Below are 20,479 nucleotides of genomic sequence, written 5' to 3'. Positions count from 1 at the left end.
CTCACCTTCGCTGTCTCCCGTGCATTTCAGACGGCGGTCATGCTGCCCGTCACATGACGGCACCATGTGACCACGTGTAAGAAGTGAGTAGTTTGTTCTCGAACACGACCGAAGAGCCGCTGTTTCCCAATGAGGGAGAATGCCACAGTGGCCTTTTCGCCGCCGTGGAAAGAATATTTACGCGAGGATTTGCTGCTGCCCGACTCCTGGTGTCCTGCGATTTTTCCCTCGCACAATTTGCAATTCGGATCAGAATTGTTCAGTAATTGTTAAGACTTTTAGCTTCGTGCGATCGGTCTGAGTATCTGCTACAATTTTTATTGATTGAACGATCTTTCTCTAAAGCAATGGCACGCACTCCTTCGCGGACCATGATTTTTTGGTCGCTGCTAGTCTACGCTGTCTTCCTAGTGTCTGCCCCGTTTGTATTCCAGGGCGTGAATGCTGAGGACACAGAGAACTATGGAACTGGTGAGTGAACTTCCTACTACATGAGCCACTTTTTTTATGTTGCTCTGTTCTTTTTGTGTTTGTTTTTGCCTTGGTATTGACTAGTTCCAGTTATCGGCATTGATCTTGGAACCACCTACTCCTGCGTCGGTGTGATGAAGAATGGACACGTCGAGATTCTCGCAAATGATCAGGGAAATCGTATCACTCCTTCGTATGTTGCATTCACTGCCGACGAGAGACTTGTTGGTGATGCGGCCAAGAATCAGGCTGCCGCCAATCCTACCAACACCATTTTTGACATCAAGCGTCTAATCGGCCGAAAGTTCAATGATAAAGACGTTCAGTCTGATATCAAGCTTTTCCCTTTCCCTGTCAAGAGCCAGGACAGCAAGCCTGTCGTTGAAGTCAAGGTGGGAACTGAAGACAAGGTTTTTACTCCTGAGCAGATCTCGGGTATGATTCTTGGGAAGATGAAAGAAATTGCCGAGTCATACCTTGGTGAGAAGGTTACCCATGCAGTTGTCACTGTTCCTGCCTACTTCAATGACGCTCAGCGTCAGGCTACCAAGGATGCCGGCACCATCTCCGGTCTGAACGTCCTGCGTATTGTCAATGAGCCTACTGCGGCTGCTATTGCCTACGGTCTGAATAAGGTCGATGGCGAACGTCAAATTATTGTTTATGATCTTGGTGGTGGTACTTTTGATGTTTCTCTTCTATCTATCGAATCCGGTGTGTTTGAGGTTCTGGCTACTGCAGGTGATACCCATCTTGGTGGTGAGGATTTCGATAACCGTGTCATCCGATACTTCACCAAGCTTTACAACAAAAAGAATGGCGTTGACATTTCTACCAACCTCAAGACTATGGGTAAGTTGAAGCGTGAGGTCGAGAAAGCTAAACGCACCCTTTCTTCCCAAATGTCTGTCCGTATCGAGATTGAGGCTTTCTATGATGGTGAGGACTTTTCTGAGACCCTTACCCGAGCCAAATTTGAGGAGCTTAACCAAGATCTCTTCAAGAAGACTCTCAAGCCCGTTGAGCAAGTACTAAAGGATGCTGGTCTCAAGAAGACCGAGATTGACGACGTTGTTCTTGTCGGTGGCTCTACCCGTATTCCTAAGGTCCAGCAACTTTTAGAGGAGTTTTTCGATGGAAAGAAGGCTTCTAAGGGTATTAACCCTGATGAGGCTGTCGCCTACGGTGCGGCTGTACAGGGTGGTATTCTCTCTGGAGACCGTGGTGTCGAAGATATTGTTCTGCTTGATGTCAATCCGCTTACTCTTGGTATTGAGACGACTGGTGGTGTCATGACAAAACTCATTTCTCGTAACACTGCTATTCCCACTCGCAAGTCGCAAATTTTCTCGACTGCCGCCGACAACCAGCCTACTGTTCTTATCCAGGTATATGAAGGCGAACGTACTCTCTGCAAAGACAATAATCTTCTTGGAAAGTTCGAGCTTAACGGCATTCCCCCCGCACCTCGCGGTGTTCCTCAGATCGAAGTTACATTTGAGCTTGATGCGAATGGAATTTTGAAGGTCTCTGCCACTGATAAGGGAACTGGTAAATCTGAATCCATTACGATTACCAACGACAAGGGTCGTCTTTCTAAGGAGGAAATTGATCGCATGGTAGAGGAGGCTGCTATGTATGCCGAGCAAGATGCTGAGCTTCGAGACAAGATTGAGGCTCGTAACTCGCTTGAAAACTACGCTTCCAACCTTCGCAATCAGGCTAATGATGATTCCGAGACTGGCCTTGGTTCCAAGATCGATGAAGATGAGAAAGATACTATTTTGGAAGCTGTCAAGGAGGTCCTTGACTGGATTGAGGAGAATGCTGCTTCCGCGACGAAAGATGATTTTGATGAGCAACGGGAGAAACTTTCCCAAACAACTTATCCAATCACTAGCAAGCTTTACGGTGGTGCTTCAGGTGGTCCTCCACCTGATTTCAATATGGAAGATTTCGATATTCCTGATCATGATGAGTTGTAAGTTTGCTTTTCCGTGCGTTTTTCTTATTCCTTGGGCGTTCAAAAAAATGTCTTTCTATACATTTGAAAGAATTCAATCAGATTGGATAACTACGGTTGGGATAAGATTCGAACGAGTCTGTTTCTAATAGCGACGAGCTAGCTTCCAGTTCATTGATTGTTACCCAAATAGTTTAGATTTGTGAGATATCACAGTTGTGTAATATAGTAAATATTATCATTCAAGTTAAAATATTATAAAGTAGCTATGGAGATCATAGTGAGAAAAATCTCGGAAAATCACGTGGAGCAAATCAATTTTGTGCTGATGTAAAATATCTTGGACATAATATTTTGTCCAGCTTTGGATAGCTGGCGAAATGAACTTTCAACTGATAAATGTCGCATTTCGCCGAGTAGGATCTCGGAGTCTATTTGTGCCACCGATAAATGCGATTATTCGTCGATTCAGAATATACCCCTCTAACGCTGCTGTAAGGTCTTTCATAGGGAGATTTGATGATCTGAGAGACAGAAGTGCGCTGACACTTAGTTAACACAGATTCCGGTATCGGGAAATCGAGGTCCCGCTCCAACGATTCCTAGGAGGGCCAGAGGATTGCCAGAAAAGCGGAAGATAGCGGGAGTAGATAAAATTATAGCAGTGTCGTCCGCGAAAGGAGGAGTTGGAAAAAGTACTGTTGCCGGTGAGATGTCCCTCCTCCCTGAAGCTGTAGATTGACAAATGAGGTTAATGGAAAGTCACAGTAAATCTTGCGCTTGCACTTGCGTTAAAAGGAAAGCGGATAGGAATATTGGATACTGATATTTTTGGACCGTCTGTTCCCAAGTTATTGAATCTCTCTGGCCAGTCTGCGGAGGCTTCTTCCGAGAACCGTTTGATCCCATTACAAAACTATGGAGTTAAAGCAATGTCTATGGGTTTTTTGATCCCTGATGATGGTTCGCCTGTTGTATGGCGAGGTCTGATGGTCATGAAAGCTTTGCAGCAGCTGATGCATGAAGTACAATGGGATGGGTTGGATGTCCTGGTATTGGACCTACCACCAGGAACAGGAGATGTTCAACTGAGTATCACTCAGCAGCTGGTGCTAGATGGTGCTGTCATTGTCTCTACACCTCAAGATATAGCTTTGATCGACGCAGTCAAAGGTGTGAACATGTTTGATAAAGTCAATGTTCCGGTCTTGGGTATGGTCCAAAATATGAGTGTTTTTGTCTGTCCAAACTGCAACCATGAATATCATATATTTGGTACCGATGGTGTGCTTAAGGAGGCCGAAAAGCGTCATTTAGATGTCTTAGGGTCTGTTCCCTTACATCCGAAGATTTGTGAATTGTCAGACAAAGGTACTCCTCCCATAATTGTGGATAAGGATAGCGTCTACGGCAAATCATACGGTGAAATTGCGGATAATGTTTTACGTAAAATCTATCCGTAATATATGTATAAATACATGCTACTAGTGTATATAAAAAATTTCATCTCTAGATATGATCCTGTCTTCGGTAATTCTGCATTCTCTATAATGAGATTCTGCTGTGACTAAAAATCAAACTTGCGTTCTTCGCTTGTACTTCCGCGGATCTTTTCTACTCATCGTAAGTTTGTCTCGGGTGCCCAATCCACCTTCCCAAAATCCAGTCGATCTGCGTACAAATGAGTGCCTACAGAATGCACACATTTCCGGGCGATAGTTCTGTTCTCGCGAACACATTCCGCAAATCTAGCAATTTCTATTAATCTCCACATTTCAAATAGCTAAAGAAAATTACTCACCATGCGGTTAGCATGTTCATCGGGATGGTCGCTGTATTCATTGTGGCATCGATCACAAGGAAAAACGCGAGCACAGCAAGAAAATCTAAACCATCGGGTCGACCGTTTATAATGCTTGCAGGTACCATTTAATGGTAGCGGAGTCCCAACAACAATTCCAAACCTGTTTTTGTTCGATTTCACTTTTCGTCTAGATAATGTACTTGCTTGGTCTTCTGACACGCGAGAAAACTTGACTTCAGGAATATACACAGTCAATTTCGTATGGCAGTTCTGGCAGTTCGTTGACATTGTCTGTGATAATCCCAGACCAGCTATTCCCACCTTTCCCGGTAAATTTTCAAAACATTCTCCACATGATGGCATGAACGAACTCGGTAGCAAATCAAACGCTTTACAGCCAATCAAGTCGATGTACCCTGCTCGTGCACCTCCTGGTCCATTATGAAGAAAGTCGGCGTAAAACGAACTCACCGCCAACTCACCGCTGCATTTAGCACATGTCGAAGATGCTTGAGCACTCGGGTTTTTAATGCCAGGTAGATTGGGCTTAATGCCACGAATTTCAGCTTCAATTTTGCAACGTGAGCACTTTACAACAATACTGAGCTCGGTACATTCCATCACTGCAATATTTAATAGCTTGATTCCATTGAAATTAATTGATGTAGCAGAAGAGGGAGGCTTGAAATCCTGACCCACAGTCCGAGAGCTATTCGGCTCTGGTTCTCCATCAGATTCCTCTTGATCTTCTTCATCATCCTCCGAAATGTCTCCGAACCAGCTGTCTGTCTCTGTATAATCAAAGTCATAGTCTTCTTCCTCTTCGGAATTTTGATCCCATTCTGGTGGGCTCTTATATTTCGTCGGCTCAAGTTCTGAGTGATCTGTATCGGATATAGGTGTATCTGCCGACAGCTCAGATTCTTTCGCTAGTGTCTCGAAATTCTGCATGAGATAATTAACATTCGAAAATAATGAGAACTCACTGTGAGTAGCAGCATGGTTTTTGAAATTCTGTTCAGCAGCCTTAGCAACAGAATCTGAAATTTCGAATTGGATTTGGCACGGATACAGGTTATACAATATTGGCACAAGCAATCGAACTGTGTTAACAGACTCGAAACATTCCGGCAGAGAGGATCGATTCTTAGGCGTAAATGGAACCAAAAATGTATCAAAATGATTATTAGGAGGACCATCACGTTTAAGTGAAGAAAGTCTGGAGAGTAGCTGCTTGATTTCTCTGTCTCGAATAACTTTTGCCTTGTTCAACTCCTCTTGATTATATTTCTGTATCACTGATTCTTCGCTGGGCGATTCCTCTTTCGGAGATGCCAATTCAGCGATAACATTGGCGTCGATGCCCCACTCATCGTACGCAGATTTTTTTGGTTTCCGGATCGGATTGACAATCTTGATCGTCTCCCGCTTTGCAGCCTTCAGAAATTCTTCCAGCTGAGCATCTAAATCGTGGATCATCTCGACCAATGACTTTCGAAAAACTCCAGGTTTACTAATCTGATCAAGAAACCCATGCTCAATATTCAGACAAAATCCGCGAGGTATGTCTGAGTTGGTCACGATGATGGTAGGATAATTGACCTGATCTTCAGCGTCCTTGCTGAGATCGAGATCAAACGACGGTGGATAGGATTGTGGTATCAGTAAAGTGAATTCGAGTGCTGCTAAATCAAAAGGAAAATCGGGGTCTGAGGGTGGAAACGCCATATGGATTTGACCACTATCAAACCGTTAGATATATCATTATCAAATTCTGCCTACATACGTCTCAACCTCAGAATTCGGGTAGTCTAGTAGCAAGTCCTCTATTTCGAGCTCTAATTCAGTCAAATCGGATTTCGGCCTTGTTTGAGTCTGGAGAGTATTTCGATCTTCATGGCGAAACGAACAAGCCATTCCATTCCGGCAGCCTAGGTTCGTTAGGTGTTCTTTAGGATTTGCTAGTTTCTAAAACGGTAGTTTACCTGAAGATGTTGGAAAGAAGCGGCATACTGGTCTCAAATTCGATTCAGACTCAGTAGCTTTAACGGGCATTGTAGGATATTGACAGAACCGTAAATCTATTCGACCACTTATTTGGGTCTTCGCAGATAGTTTTGCTCGACTATTTATTTACAGGTGGAGCTATCAATGACGACAGTAATCTCACATTGGGAGTTGGGCTATATTCATATTCTGGCGTTTCCATGGCTATAACAATACTCATCAATTAGAGCTAATTTTTGACTTCGGCTACAGTTAAATAAAATAACTAGGATGGCTCCACATTTCCGATTAACACCCTGCAGGTCTATCTTTCGCCCTTATTCACTATCACGAACTGCAGTTCATATCGACCGTCCTCTTCGAACTCTACTCTTTGAACCTACAATCTTCTCTCGACCGTTTTCAAGCACATTCAAACGACATGCCATCGATCCTACGAATTCTGATTTCAGCAAATTGCCAACTTCCTCCCATGATGAACGCGAGCAACTTAAACGTGAACGCGCCAAGAAGCGCGCTGCGTCTGTTCTTTCCAAAATTCCTCCTTCGTTGCGTCCGCTCGCAGAAAAAATCCTAAGTGCACCTACGTCGTATATTGTTATGTTCCTATTGCTTCATGAGGTGTCAGCTGTCTTGCCGTTATTTTTACTCATGTGGCTGTTTCAACTGACAGACTGGCTGCCACATTTACCAGATGAACTTATCGAGACAGGACGTGAATTCTATAAAAAAAACATACCAAACGACTCTGGTTTGTCAGCTGAGCAAACGTCGCAATTGCTCATTCAAGGTGGAACGGCGTATGCCATTGTCAAGGTATTATTAGTTTACTATCAATTGCTGAAAGAAGTTCTAATAAAATGCAGATTTTACTCCCGCTCCGAGTCCTACTCTGTGTTGTTGCTACGCCTTGGATGGTCCGGCACTCGATCGACCCGATTAAACAGTTTTTAAAACTCTACAAAGCGAAACCAACCCAAATAAGTTCCGGCAAGGAGTCGCTTCTTCAAAAAATGCCACCGAAAAAATGAATCCCCTCTTGAATATTCTTTGTACAATTTTTCAAATTGAATAGACTGTCACAATTCCCGGAAACATCCGTCGATTCCCCATTCACCTACTATATTTGTAGGAACCCATCCTTCATCTGCCACAGCCGGACCGCGAACAAATAACTGAAAGAGTCAAAAAAATAATTTCAATCTTCTCTCAAAATGCTAAACTTACATGGCCTTGCTTGTTCCCACCTTTCAAATCATCAGTGTCCTTGACAACGGCTTCTACGCTCGGAAGTACAGGCCCAAAAACACGAACTAGTCCTAAATCTCGATAGTCCATCGGATGAGTCTGACACACCGCACCTGCAACTCGTGCGTAAGTTAACGCATAAACGACTCGGGAGCCTAAAACCGCTCGAATATGAGCTAACTTGGATGACGAAAGAATCTTGTCCTTCTTGATATGCTTTTCAGCATGTGGAGGCTGGTCTTCATGTGTATAAACTAGTCGAAGTCCTGGAAGATCATCAAATATTGGCGACGGCAAGGAACCACCGGCAAGTAGACCTAATGAGCGCTTGAGTTTGATACTGGAAACAAAGCCAAGCTTTTGGTCAGTCAGCTCCAACAGATCTCTTGCACTTCTTGAAATAATAGTTAGCTTTGCAATCCTTAAATATAAACTCGGACATACAATATCAAGATGTTCGGTTTAATTTCGGGCAGCGAACTTAAATCAATAGCACCAGGCTCTGTTCCACAACAGACAACCGAGCAGCCAAAGGCCATAGCAGTCAAAAACATTATTCGATTATATAACGTCTGTAAAGAATCCAGCGGTACCACGACATCAGTTCTATGCCAACTTTCTGTACGAGGAACAACTCGCATTTGTGCACCAATTGCTGCACAGATGTTCTACATAATTAGTATAAGTCGTTTGGCTGTATTGTATGACCAACCTTTTGACTAAATGTTGCAGTTTCAATCTTGCCCTTTGCATTTGAATAGCTGACTAAAAATGCATCAGTCTCATCCATAACTGAGCTGGGAATTAGTTCGATCTCTGCTCTCGGTGAAATAGCATCAGAATATGTAAAAACACTGACACAAGGTCCAACAGCTTTACTAAGCTGTTCTGTCCAGTCCAAGTGGTCTGCACCTTTTGTAACTAAGACAATTGCTTTTAAGGAAGACGGAACGATCAGTTGCGTGAAATCCAAAGTACCTGCGCCGACGACCAGAATTTCTGGTTTCGATGCCGCAAAATGTTCCGACAGCTCATCGATTTCAAGGGACAGTGGAGTCAGGATATTAACCACAGCAGCAAACGCACAGGCAAAAGAAGCTGTAATATTCTCGATTGAATTAGGTAAATAGATTGCTATTCTAGATACTTCTGGAACGTATGTCTTAAAATTAGCTGCCAGATATTTAATCGATTTCTCCATTTCATCTGCGATTTGATTAATATGGCAAGCACGCAGTTGCAAAAACCTAAATGGGCAGCAAACCTTGATTAAAATACTTGATCTGTTTCAACGACTTATCAAACTCGCCGATTCGGCCATTTTTGCCCAAGTCCCAGATATCTTGAAGATTTCCATCGCGAAAGCTATTGGACTCCCGGATATTCAGTCCAGCTAGTAAAGGGTATGTGAAGGGAGTCAAGGTCGATCGGTACACCTGCGACTCATCAGGTTCACGGACCGGAGAAAGTGACGACTGAAAATAAAGGCTGTGAGGATGAATATCTGGATATTTTGTAATCGCCCAGCGTACTACGAGCGCGATCGCGAGAATCGCCGCTAGATTCGTAGTTAATGGCGGAAGATCAAACATTGCCAAGAATGGAGCTGTAGCCTTAAAGCTATCTGACAAACTCAAAAAGGTCGAGGACACTGCACAAAGTAGCTACAATGCAACAGAATAAAGTAGAAGCAAACAAGAGAGCAATTGCGGATCAATCTCGGTCCATTAGTTCGCATAAATTGCGAAATCAAAAATTGATACTGTCTCGAGATCTCGTATCGGATCACGGGACTATTCTAATTTCTGTAATTTACATGACATCATCACTCACTTCACCGACGATATTTTAGATTAATTCGATACGTGGGCAAAACAACAAAAATAAATTCAGTCAACTCTCTCAAAATTCTCCGGGCCCGGGACCAAAATATCCTACTTCGGGCACTTCTCTCAGTCGGCCGTTACTCGCGCCATCGATTCCACTACTAGATACCGTTGTTCCCCACCAGACCAAAGAAACTTGCTGGTATTGCAAAGCGCCAAAAATCACGATGGCTGAGAATGCAACGCCAGCAGTAAGAGCAGAGGTCAGAATGTAATTATACCTTGTCCACCAAGCAAGATAATGCCGTTTGATATAGTACATGAAGACATACGCGGCAATGAAGCCAGGTGTGTAATAGGAAAGATTGTAGCCGGTACCCCAGATAGCGAATCCAGAGACAACGATAACAGGATGAAAATATTTCAATCGTCGAGGAAATAGTGAGCGAAGTCCCCAGGAAATCAATCCTAAGCAAGCTCCGATCAAAAAACAATACTTGATCTCCGGATAAATAGTATTGAGAATTCGGTCCGGGCCTATAATTCCGTACAAAACAGCTGCCGTATAGATTCCCTGTGAGTATGGACAAGTGAATTTATTCACCTGCGTAGTTGTGCATACTTCTTGAATACCCAGCACGGTATAAACCGCACCAATCGTCACAAAAATCTGCACGCAGACAGCAAACAACTGACCCCGGAACACAGATCGGGGAGGCAACCGCATATAATGTGCCATTTTCATGTCACCAATAAACGACTCGGCCTGTGCGTCTGTATTATATCCATACAGACGAGAAATTACATTGCCAATTGCATTGCCTGGGATCATATATCCGCAGATCAAAGACGCAAGCTCATTCATCTCCAGCATGAATCCAGTTACTGCGTAAACAACTGACACGGGAATCAGCAAGACAACACCCATCAGAATCATCACAATAACAACCCAGACCGGAGTTTCTGACGGATAGACTGCCACTCCTATGATTCCAAATACAAACGACGTCACTAGAATTATAAAAAACCACCAATCCGGTACCTCCTTGTATCTTCTCATTGAGTTCGAAAAGGGATCGTGAAAATCGTCATACATCGATGAAGTAGTTCGCAGCTTCAACTTGAAGCCGCCCTTGAATGTCGAACTCACAAATGTCTTCAGTGTCCTCCATTCAGTCAAAAAAATGAACACGAACGAAATTGTATAGAGGGCATAGGTGCTTCCGTACAGCATTATATGTCCAGCGGTAATGTATGGCGGTGAATAAGATTGGTACTTGTCCATATCTAACCGTCCATTGGTCTGCACGCGCGAAGTGTTGTACTTCACTCCAGTATTATCATACGTGCTCGAAGTGTTGATTGGAAGATATGCTGTTTGCTTGTAATTTGTCCAATACATGATCAGAATCACAATTGCAGAAATCAGGACTCCGACATATTTGTTTGCAACAGCAAAAAATGGTCGTGTTAAAGGCTCACTCTTTTTGATTACAGCCCAATCAAATGTGGTAATAGGATTGAAGCCGAGACCAAGCACGGATCCAGTTACAATTGCAAGTTTGAGATTTGTAGGAGCAATCCAAGTAATCCAATTAAATGTCGACAAAGCAGAGAAGATGAAATCAGGGAAGAAAAAATACACAAACGACGACACCATAGCAATGTAAAAGAACTTTATCTTTGATATTGTCCAGCCATTAATCGAAGTGCGTTTCTCCTTTACCAGTAACGCCTTGTTCAAAGCCAAAGTCGGCAAAATAGTTGGCCATACAGCTTTAATGTTATACACTACCCATCGTCGTAGTATGCCTGAAATCCCAAGACCGAACAATTGAGTCGAAACATTCATTAGAAACAAAAATCCAAAGTTGACCCATGTAACTCCAAAGAAAACGTCCAAATTTAGTACCATAGCATAATTTATAATATTTGAATAATGACCGCCGGCATTGATCATGATCGTCGCAAACATTTGCTCTTTGGGTGACCAGGGCCCAGGATTCAATCGAAATGTGCGCCCGAAAGTAGTAAAACTCTTATCAGGAAGTTTCTCAACAAGCTTTCCACAAGGGAATAGCAGAATCTGCATCACGGTCGAAGAGATATTGATACTAGGCTGGCGGGGCTCTCCTAAAACCTCATTGACAAATGCACCAACAACCACCCAGAAAAAGCCTAGAACGTAAGCACGCAAAGTTTCACATGGCATATCAGGATCATCATAAGGGTCAGTGACAGCACGCACTTCGGGATACGGAGAATGATATTTGATCATGCATGCCTCCAAACGTAGATCAATATCGTACGCCTCCAGATCTTCACCATACGCTTCGGGCCCTTGAACAAGTAGCTGAATTTTATCCATCAACTCCGAAGGGAAGTTATAATCGGAATCATGCTCGATAATAGCTTCTTTGAGAATGGAAATTGCATTCTCGGAAGTCATATCCCCCATGACTTCGAATATGTAGGCGTCCTCGCCATCCTTGAGAATGTCATTGGAGTCATCAGACAGCTCTAAACGTTCGCGTACGCGCTCCTGATCGACCAGAAACACCTTGTTGAACGTTGCTTCTTTGGTAAACTTTTTCTCATTGAGATCGGAGTCAGAACTAGATAACGACAGCACGTTACTAGTTGTAGTATCCTTTTCGTTCATCTAGTAGTTGGTTAACAGAAATCATGCAAGAACTGGACGACCATACTCTGAAAATGAGTTTTTAGACACAAGAAAACAATTGACTGAACTCTCGTTTTAATACAAATTGTCCAGCATGAGCTTCAATAGCAGCCACACAAGATGACTTATATAGACACCGGATCTCGAGAACAACTATGGGCACATATTTTGGTCCCTTGTCCGGTCTTCTGACCTGACTGAGCCAGAATCTACCAATGACTGCGGATAAGTGGCGTCGAGGAATTCAGAGAGAGAGCAATTGTAGGGCTTGTTGCTTGGCAGTATCTTGAAAAGACAAGACGATGTGTCAGAATTGGAAAGCGATAAGAGTATCAAGTTAGGTCTGTCATTTTGGAAGGCGCTGCTGATTGTTTGATTCGCCAAATTGGCGGTTGTAAAAGGAGTAAAGCCAAAAATTGAGTATAAACTATAAGGTATAAGGTATAATCAGTCATAATAATTTAGCAAATTCACTCTATCAAGCATGCGGTATAGTAATCTAATTTGATAGAGGAATCAGACTGCGATTTGTTGAGATAAGATAGCGATAACAGAGACTACTAGCGAGGCTATGCCAAGGCAAAACTTACCCCCACCAAGACTAAATGGTTTTTGACGGCCCTTATCAATAAGTTTTCGGATAATATTCCATTGAACGGACTGTGAGCGTGATAGTCGGCCATCAGCCAATCCCTACAGCTGATTCGTAGTGTCCAGCAGTGGCCGTTCTCCATACAAACAGGCTGGCTTTGTATTTGAACAGCCGAGATATTCTTATCGTAGATTCTAGTCTGTAGGTCAGGACGACCGCAATCAGCTGCCGAGTTCATTTGTTCGCTTTGGTTAATTTGTTCCTTCTGTTCTCTCACTTGCTTCAGCAGACTAAAAATTTATATCGTCATTATTTTATTGAACGCCAATTTAACTCTAATATCGAACATATATATATGACTCTACTGAAGATGCTAGATTGCACCACTCTCCAACTCTCACTTGAATGACGATATCTCTCTAAAATGGTATTCCTGCTCATATAATCCAATTCTTCAAACGCGTCTACCCTACAATGTGCTTGATTATCTTCGCCGGAATTCTATTATAAGTGGCCCGTTCGATGTACAGTGTTCGCGGACCACAAATCTGCGGCGTCTGGCTTCGACCAGTTCATCCGTGCAAACCTAAGTGCCTGTCGAGCGGTGAGTCTTTTAACAACTGTAATAACGCCGTCAGCGAAAATGGTTATGTACATTAAAGTTACTGACTCTTTTGTAATTGGCGAAAGGACAAAAGATCCGGATATGCAGGTACTTCAACCTTATTGATTGTACGCTATGCACTTTGCCTACTCTGGGCAGTTCAAAAATATCTTTTAGATATCTAATAAATCAGCTTAATTGTCGCTCCACTTGATTGCATTAGACAAAGAAAGTTCTCAATAATATTCAAAAAAAGATCATAGCTAATATTGAAATATTCATGAAGGATGCTGTATCATAAGTGCTTGTTGGTCAATACCAAGAACGCTGAAACGGTTACTTGGTCTCATCATACCGTTCGGCATTTATTCCGTACTGTTGTACTCAATTGACTTCTTACAGACAAAGAGCGTATAGATTAGATCAAATTTAGACTGACTTTTGTGCTCTAGGAATTACAGATATGAGAAGAATTTTCATTCAAGTTAGCAGCCATATACCGGGTTAGCAATTTGTATGTGAGCACTTCAGGAAATGCTTTCATTATTTTGTTACAATTGCGAAATTTAATTGGTCAAAATTGATATTTTAAATCTGCATCACAGACCGGATAGCTTAAATATCGCCATTATAGATTGATTATGCTGAAGCCGTAGATTTAGATCGACACCTCTACTGGTATACTTTACTTTATCAATTTTATCTTCAATTTCACGTTCCGATTCTCTAATGGCACAGTTAGTACGCAATATTCGACATCTTTATGGTTTATAATATATTAATATTAGTTTCAAATAACCATCCATTTCAAATCTAATATAAACTTTACAAAATATGAGATATTCTTTTGTAAGCTAAAATTATCCGCAACAGGAAATTAGGAATGGCTTCAATCTCCCAAAAATCGAGGACAAAGCTCTCAGCCTAGAATCGAATAGATCTCCCCTCAGTTCTCAGCTAGCCATTGGCAAGTTTCTTCGACAATAATTGGCATTAGACTATAGATCATGCGGATAAAAATTCAGAATGAAAGGGGAAGAACTGTTTTATAATCCCTGGGTCCAAAGGTTATACTTTGTTTTCTATATGATTCTGGCTATTGGTGTCGGCTATAGACTGACACTTAAGAGCAGATCGAACACTGCTCAGCTAGCCACCTCTCCACGCAACGAGGAAGACAGAAGGCAGTACCGACGTCGCGACATAGTTCCGCCGATGCTCAGTTACCATGCATCGCTCATCAAGCTCAGAAATCCGCCAGACTCGTCACTTGGTCGAAATGCTCGTGATTCCTCCTCAGGAGATATCCTCGAAACTCAGTCAAAGCTCGATCCATTCTACATTCTACCTGCGGAAATAATAGAAGACATAATGAAATATATTCCCTATCCTAACAGTCTATCACTCAAACTGGTCAGCAAAAGCTGGTATTCGTTTGTATGGGATTTTGTGCATCATAACTCAGCAGCCTGGATCTATTTTGATTTTACTCAGCAATCTCCCGAACGGATTACGCCGGAATATCTTGCTGCGTGTCTTGAGCGATCGGAAGGAAAGGTTCAAGAGATTTTGCTACCATTGAACGAGGTGAGAGATCAATATGCCAGTGTTCTACGCGCTCTGATGCTGTGCCAACATATTCCTTCGTTGGAGTTCATCAACAGCTTTCACATGGAAGGTGTTCCGTACGCTGGGAGCCAAGCTATCTGGGGGTTCGATCCTTCTTATTTGATCAAGCAAGCTGCGCCTTTTCTAGTAAACATCACCAGTTTACAGCTGGATGACGGTTTTGGCGACATTCTAACAGATATCAGCCGACTTGAAGGCTCCGGTTTAGAAATGTTTCAGAAACTCAAAGAGCTACGATTTTCGATTCGCATTTTACCTAAATTTTTTGAGTTGGTTGGCAAGATGCCGATCGCAGTCAAATTTCCAAACTTAGAGGTCTTGGAGTGTCTAGTTAGCAGCCCATTGGCAAGAAAAGAGCTTCAAGTCTGGCCAGACATGTCATCTGTGAATAGTGTTGAGGAGTTTATTGCTTTTCCGAAAGTGCGGATATGTCGGCTCGGTGCGATACCCTTAAAGATTGAGGACGTATGTGTCATGGATCAACAATGTCTGGATCTAGCTATTCGATGGATGCCTTTATTAGAAATTTTCAGCTGTCAAGGGATAACAGTTCTGGGACGAGGCCATTATTCTTATTTGCATCGACATGTATACCTACGGAATTGTCCGAATCTTGAAGAATTTGATTTTTCATACAGCTCGGCAGCAACAATGCCCATTCTGCCGGATTCAGTGCATAAACTGTATTTGCGAGGATCGTCAGTTGTTCCTCGACGCTTCACTTATGATAGCTCGGGTAAACCAAAGAATTTTGTTGACGAGGTTTCTGGAATCGACGAGTACGATCACAAATTGCTTGAAACTATAGCCACTCAGAGAAAGCTGGGATTTTTCGAATACGAAAATCTTGTTCGATTAGATTTATCGGGCTATCGTGCTCGACTTTCTAACGCGCATGTCATCGGTGTCATTGCACGCTGTACTTCGAAGTTGCAAGATCTATTTCTTGATGGATGCCAAAGACTTCGATATGACGAGTCTGAGCCTAATTGGGTACATGCAGATAATAGTAAAACTCTAGTGGACGACATCATTCAGTTGTCGAACGACATACGTATATTGTCTGTTGGAAGGAATGACAGCGTCACCGACGTTGTCATGAACAAGCTTGTACAAGGTCTTCCCAAACTGCAGTATCTACTGGTTAATGATACCGCCATAACAGACAGGGGAGTTTACGAAATAGCTCAGTACATGAATAGTATCATTTCAGAACAGCGACTGCTGAAAAACCTGGTTGTCGGCCCGAAATTGCAGCTCAGTCAAGCAACATTGTCTGCACTTGCTGATGCCGAAATCAGCGTCGACGATAGCGATAATCTTCTTGTGCAGATGCCGATGTACTGCCGTAAATAACAAACTACAAGGCATTATTCCACAGATAAAATTTGTATACTAGTGCATTAATTGGAGTTTTCTACTATTCTATAGTTTGACTGTTGATCCATCTCATATTAACTATTGTCTATTTCTCGTCCAATTTGTTTACATCTTCAATGAATTAGCGTTGTTCGGCTCCGCGCTAATCGACAGGCGCAAAGGACCAATTAGAGTTTTCTATATTCCTGTAACTAGCTAGAACCATAACTCAACTAATTGTTATCCTGCTGATACGGGTACAGGGCAAAGGCATCCTCTTACTAAAGTCCCGTGACCCATATCCAATTTGTAGCGGACAAAAGTGCGAGACATACTTTCAGGTCGCCGCCGCCCATCATCAGCACGAAACCGTGAATCTGTGCAATCTCTATCTCTCACGGGGCGTAACTACACTGAAGCGGAGTACTTTCTGATCACCGGCTATAACTGGATTTTCACTTTTTTTTTTGGTTCAGATTATTTCTTGTTTGTTTATTGCAGTAGGTTTCGTTCTGCTACTGTTTTTTCTTTCGCCTACCGCATGCCTCGGGCTGGTCCTTCCCCGCCTGTCGACGTAGCGCCGGCATCCGCCACTGTTCCAACACTGCCAATTCCAGTGCCAACATCCTCCCTCGACAACAGACGGACCTCGGCCGCTGCCTCCGACTCTTCAGATATCACTCTTCGAACTATGCCTCGCGCTGCGTCCACTGCGTCTTCGTTCAAGGACTTTTCGGATCTCGACGACTATCGTTCGACTAATGGTGACATCGCCATCCGTATCCGGGACGACGACTCAAATGAAGACGACGTTCCTCTCATGAGCAAAATCGATGCTGTCGATTCTAGCGAATCGGAAGAGTCTGAAACTGAGGAAGAGCCTTCCGGTCCTTCTCGCAATATCATTCCCTTCGGTCGTAACGGCAAGAACCCATCAAATGCGATCTCAAACGCGAAATATAATCCAATCACCTTCCTTCCGATCATTCTGTACGAACAGTTTAAATTTTTTATTAATCTCTATTTTCTGCTTGTCGCACTATCTCAGATTGTTCCTGCTTTGCGTGTTGGATATCTTTCGTCTTATATTCTTCCTCTGGCTTTTGTGCTTACTGTTACTATGAGCAAAGAGGCTAGCGATGATATCGCTCGCCGCCGTCGAGATGCTGAGGCAAATAAAGAAGGGTACCAGGTTCTAGGCAAATCGGATCTTGTCCGTTCGCGTGACTTACGTGTTGGTGATTTGGTCATGATCAACCGTGACCAACGTGTTCCTGCGGATATGATCTTGCTAAAGTCTTCGGAAGCCTCGGGTGAGTCGTTTATCCGTACTGATCAGCTTGATGGCGAGACCGATTGGAAATTGAGGTAATTATTTTTTTTGTATTTGGAAGAATGGTTTTTTCAATCATTTTAGCTATTTCTATACTAACTCTTGATAAAGAATTGCTAGCCCTTTGTCTCAAAATCTTTCGGATGAAAATCTTGCAAATGTCCAGATTACTGTTACCGCACCTTCGAAATCTATTCATCATTTCCTAGGTCGTATCCAGCTTAATTCCTCTAGTCTTCCTTTATCGATTGATAATACTATGTGGGCTAATACAGTTCTCGCCTCGGGCCATGCTATCGGCTGCATTATTTATACCGGTACTGAGACTCGCCAAGCCATGAATACTTCCAAGGCTCGTGCTAAAGTTGGCTTGCTGGAAATTGAAATCAACAAGCTCTCTAAAATTCTTTGCATCTGTGTCTTTTTACTGTCCGTTCTTCTGGTTGGGCTTTCAGGCTTCCGTGGGCAATGGTATGTGTCCATCTTCCGATTTTTGGTCTTGTTTTCTTCGATTATTCCAGTGTCTCTTCGCGTCAATCTTGACCTTGGAAAATCTATCTATGCCTATCTTATTGAGCATGATAAGTCTATTCCGGAAACAATTGTCCGTACTTCTACTATTCCAGAAGATCTAGGTAGAATTGAGTATCTTCTGACCGACAAAACTGGAACATTGACTCAGAATGATATGGAACTTAAGAAAATTCATGTCGGCACCGTTTCCTACGCTGGTGAAGCGATGGATGAGGTTGCTGCCTATGTTGCCAACAGTACAGCCCAGAATACTCGTGCTCGTCGTGACATTGGTTTACGAGTTCGTGACCTTGTTTTTGCGCTTGCTGTCTGCCATAACGTTACCCCAGTCACTGAAGATGGCGTATCTTCTTATCAGGCAGCGTCTCCTGATGAGATTGCTATTGTCAAATGGACTGAATCGGTTGGTCTCACGTTGTCAAAACGTGACCGTACCTCTATAAATTTGTTCTATAACGTTTTGAAAGCCAATCAAAGCCTTGAAATTCTACAAATATTCCCGTTCTCTTCGGAGACTAAGCGAATGGGAATTGTTGTAAGAGATGCAGAGCGAGATGAGATCTGGTTTTTCGAAAAGGGTGCCGATACGGTGATGAGCCGAATTGTGCAGAAGAACGACTGGCTAGAAGAAGAGACTGGTAATATGGCCCGTGAGGGCCTTCGCACCCTTGTCATTGGTCGCAAAAAGTTGACTAATGAAGCATATAATCTTTTCTTGGAAAACTACACCGCTGCGTCTCTGGTTTTGAAGGATCGTGAAGGTGCCATGCAGAATGTCATTTCCCAATATCTTGAAATGGACTTGGAGCTGCTCGGATTGACTGGTGTTGAAGACAAGCTCCAAGAAAATGTGAAGCCATCACTTGAATTGCTTCGAAATGCTGGCATAAAAATTTGGATGCTGACTGGCGATAAGATCGAAACTGCTCGATGTGTTGCTGTTTCCGCTAAACTTGTTCCTCGTGGTCAATATATTCACACGGTTGCGGGAATGAATCAGCCTGAGCTATTATATGATCAACTTGAATTCTTGCGTTCTAAGGGCGATTGCTGTCTTTTGATCGATGGCGAATCAATTGCTTGTTTTTTTGATAATTGTCGTGACGAATTCATTGAAGTTGCGGTTAAGCTTCCTGCTGTCATTGCATGCCGATGCTCTCCAACTCAAAAGGCAGAGATCGCTAAACTTATCAAGACGTATACGAAAAAGCGAGTATGCTGTATTGGTGACGGTGGAAATGATGTTAGTATGATTCAGGCGGCTGATGTCGGTGTCGGCATTGTCGGAAAGGAAGGGCGTCAAGCTTCTTTGGCAGCCGATTTCTCAATTCTAAAATTCTGTTATCTTACCAAGCTTTTAGTTTGGCATGGCCGTAACTCTTACAAGCAGAGTGCAAAGCTTTCTCAGTTTATTATTCATCGTGGGTTGATCATTTCGGTTGCTCAGGCTTTATATTCGATTTCTTCGTCGTTTGAGCCTATTGCACTCTATCAGGGACTACTTCTCGTTGGTTATGCTACGATTTACACGATGATGCCTGTATTTTCACTTGTAATTGATCGTGACGTTGATGAAGATGTTGCAGAGCTTTATCCAGAGCTCTACAAGGAACTGACTGAAGGTCGATCTCTCTCATACACTACTTTCTTTGTTTGGGTTCTCATTTCTGTTTATCAAGGCGCCATTATTCAAGGTCTTGCTCAAATTTTTGTCGGACTTGATGAGTCGCTTTTCTTCCGCATGGTATCTGTTTCCTTCACTGCTCTTCTTCTCAATGAGTTACTCATGGTAGCACTTGAAGTGATTACCTGGAATAAGATCATGATTGCTACACTTGTGGTTACATTTGGAGCATATGTTGCGTCTATTCCGTTTTTGACGGACTATTATGGTAAGTTTTATTGACAATGTTTTTATTGGACGTTGCTAACTGTATCTTAGATTTGACATATTTTATGGAAGGAGAATTTTACTGGAAGACGCTTGTTGCGCTTGCTGCCGCACTGATTCCTATATGGCTGGTGAAAGTTATTAAGCGAAAGGTTAGGCCACCAACGTACGCCAAAGTTCGACAACGGTAGATAACTACCATTTCTAATCGATCTTATTTTTATTTGTTCTTTGCCAATATTAGTTGGCGATATATTATTGTACTGCATATCATTCATTTTTAGTTTTGGAATTTTCCGATAGACTTGTTCTATTTAGGTAGGTGTTCTTCTTTTGTATTAGACTGATGATTACCTGAGTAGAACATCAAACGGCGCTCTTTTGATTTTATTTTATTTTGAGCTTGCTTTATCTTCTTTCTTTTCTTTCCTTGTATGGCTTAGACTCGCGTATATGATCTAGTTTGGAGAGAGTCAGTTGGCTTTGTTAAAATTTATTTATACGTTCTCGTCCTCAACGAGCTGAAATGGGATGA

The 20,479-nt window shown here is 42.7% G+C and overlaps 8 protein-coding genes across 8 annotated transcripts; 5 read left to right on the top strand and 3 right to left on the bottom strand.

The window, feature by feature from the left end:
* Window positions 1–211: 211 nt before the first annotated feature.
* V1516DRAFT_672764 (heat shock protein 70 family) lies at window positions 212–2,687 on the top strand. The gene is made up of 2 exons (XM_066921798.1): window positions 212–471; window positions 562–2,687. The coding sequence occupies exons 1-2, from the start codon at window positions 348–350 to the stop codon at window positions 2,454–2,456; spliced, it is 2,019 nt and encodes a 672-aa protein (XP_066777950.1). The 5' UTR covers window positions 212–347; the 3' UTR covers window positions 2,457–2,687.
* Window positions 2,688–2,794: 107 nt separating this feature from the next.
* V1516DRAFT_672761 (P-loop containing nucleoside triphosphate hydrolase) lies at window positions 2,795–3,947 on the top strand. The gene is made up of 3 exons (XM_066921797.1): window positions 2,795–2,928; window positions 2,997–3,141; window positions 3,203–3,947. Exons 1-3 carry the CDS (start codon window positions 2,815–2,817, stop codon window positions 3,895–3,897), a joined length of 954 nt encoding a protein of 317 aa, XP_066777949.1. The 5' UTR covers window positions 2,795–2,814; the 3' UTR covers window positions 3,898–3,947.
* Window positions 3,890–6,436, bottom strand: V1516DRAFT_672758 (uncharacterized protein). Its single transcript, XM_066921796.1, has 3 exons — window positions 6,025–6,436; window positions 4,236–5,979; window positions 3,890–4,182 (listed from the first exon to the last, which is right to left on the bottom strand). The coding sequence occupies exons 1-3, from the start codon at window positions 6,153–6,155 to the stop codon at window positions 4,009–4,011; spliced, it is 2,049 nt and encodes a 682-aa protein (XP_066777948.1). The 5' UTR covers window positions 6,156–6,436; the 3' UTR covers window positions 3,890–4,008.
* Window positions 6,392–7,572, top strand: V1516DRAFT_672757 (uncharacterized protein). The gene is made up of 2 exons (XM_066921795.1): window positions 6,392–7,061; window positions 7,112–7,572. Exons 1-2 carry the CDS (start codon window positions 6,516–6,518, stop codon window positions 7,274–7,276), a joined length of 711 nt encoding a protein of 236 aa, XP_066777947.1. The 5' UTR covers window positions 6,392–6,515; the 3' UTR covers window positions 7,277–7,572.
* Window positions 7,018–9,279, bottom strand: V1516DRAFT_706795 (uncharacterized protein). The gene is made up of 5 exons (XM_066924165.1): window positions 8,758–9,279; window positions 8,206–8,699; window positions 7,938–8,161; window positions 7,473–7,887; window positions 7,018–7,420 (listed from the first exon to the last, which is right to left on the bottom strand). The coding sequence occupies exons 1-5, from the start codon at window positions 9,083–9,085 to the stop codon at window positions 7,325–7,327; spliced, it is 1,557 nt and encodes a 518-aa protein (XP_066777946.1). The 5' UTR covers window positions 9,086–9,279; the 3' UTR covers window positions 7,018–7,324.
* V1516DRAFT_250216 (OPT oligopeptide transporter protein-domain-containing protein) lies at window positions 9,241–12,299 on the bottom strand. The gene is made up of 2 exons (XM_066918806.1): window positions 12,028–12,299; window positions 9,241–11,981 (listed from the first exon to the last, which is right to left on the bottom strand). Exon 2 carries the CDS (start codon window positions 11,979–11,981, stop codon window positions 9,396–9,398), a length of 2,586 nt encoding a protein of 861 aa, XP_066777945.1. The 5' UTR covers window positions 12,028–12,299; the 3' UTR covers window positions 9,241–9,395.
* Window positions 12,300–14,413: 2,114 nt separating this feature from the next.
* V1516DRAFT_621866 (uncharacterized protein) lies at window positions 14,414–16,183 on the top strand (the record flags this gene model as incomplete). Its single annotated transcript, XM_066919550.1, has 1 exon — window positions 14,414–16,183. The coding sequence occupies one exon, from the start codon at window positions 14,414–14,416 to the stop codon at window positions 16,181–16,183; it is 1,770 nt and encodes a 589-aa protein (XP_066777944.1).
* An 823-nt stretch (window positions 16,184–17,006) lies between these two features.
* On the top strand, window positions 17,007–20,135 carry V1516DRAFT_622048 (uncharacterized protein; the record flags this gene model as incomplete). The annotated part of the gene is made up of 3 exons (XM_066919558.1): window positions 17,007–17,554; window positions 17,631–19,945; window positions 19,996–20,135. The coding sequence occupies 3 exons, from the start codon at window positions 17,007–17,009 to the stop codon at window positions 20,133–20,135; spliced, it is 3,003 nt and encodes a 1,000-aa protein (XP_066777943.1).
* Window positions 20,136–20,479: the final 344 nt, after the last annotated feature.

Source organism: Lipomyces oligophaga (assembly GCF_038497815.1).
Source record: "Lipomyces oligophaga strain CBS 7107 unplaced genomic scaffold V1516scaffold_3, whole genome shotgun sequence".
NCBI lineage: Eukaryota > Fungi > Ascomycota > Lipomycetes > Lipomycetales > Lipomycetaceae > Lipomyces > [Lipomyces] oligophaga.
The sequence above is the reverse complement of the archived record's forward strand: the minus strand, read 5'-3'. Positions and strand labels throughout refer to the sequence as shown.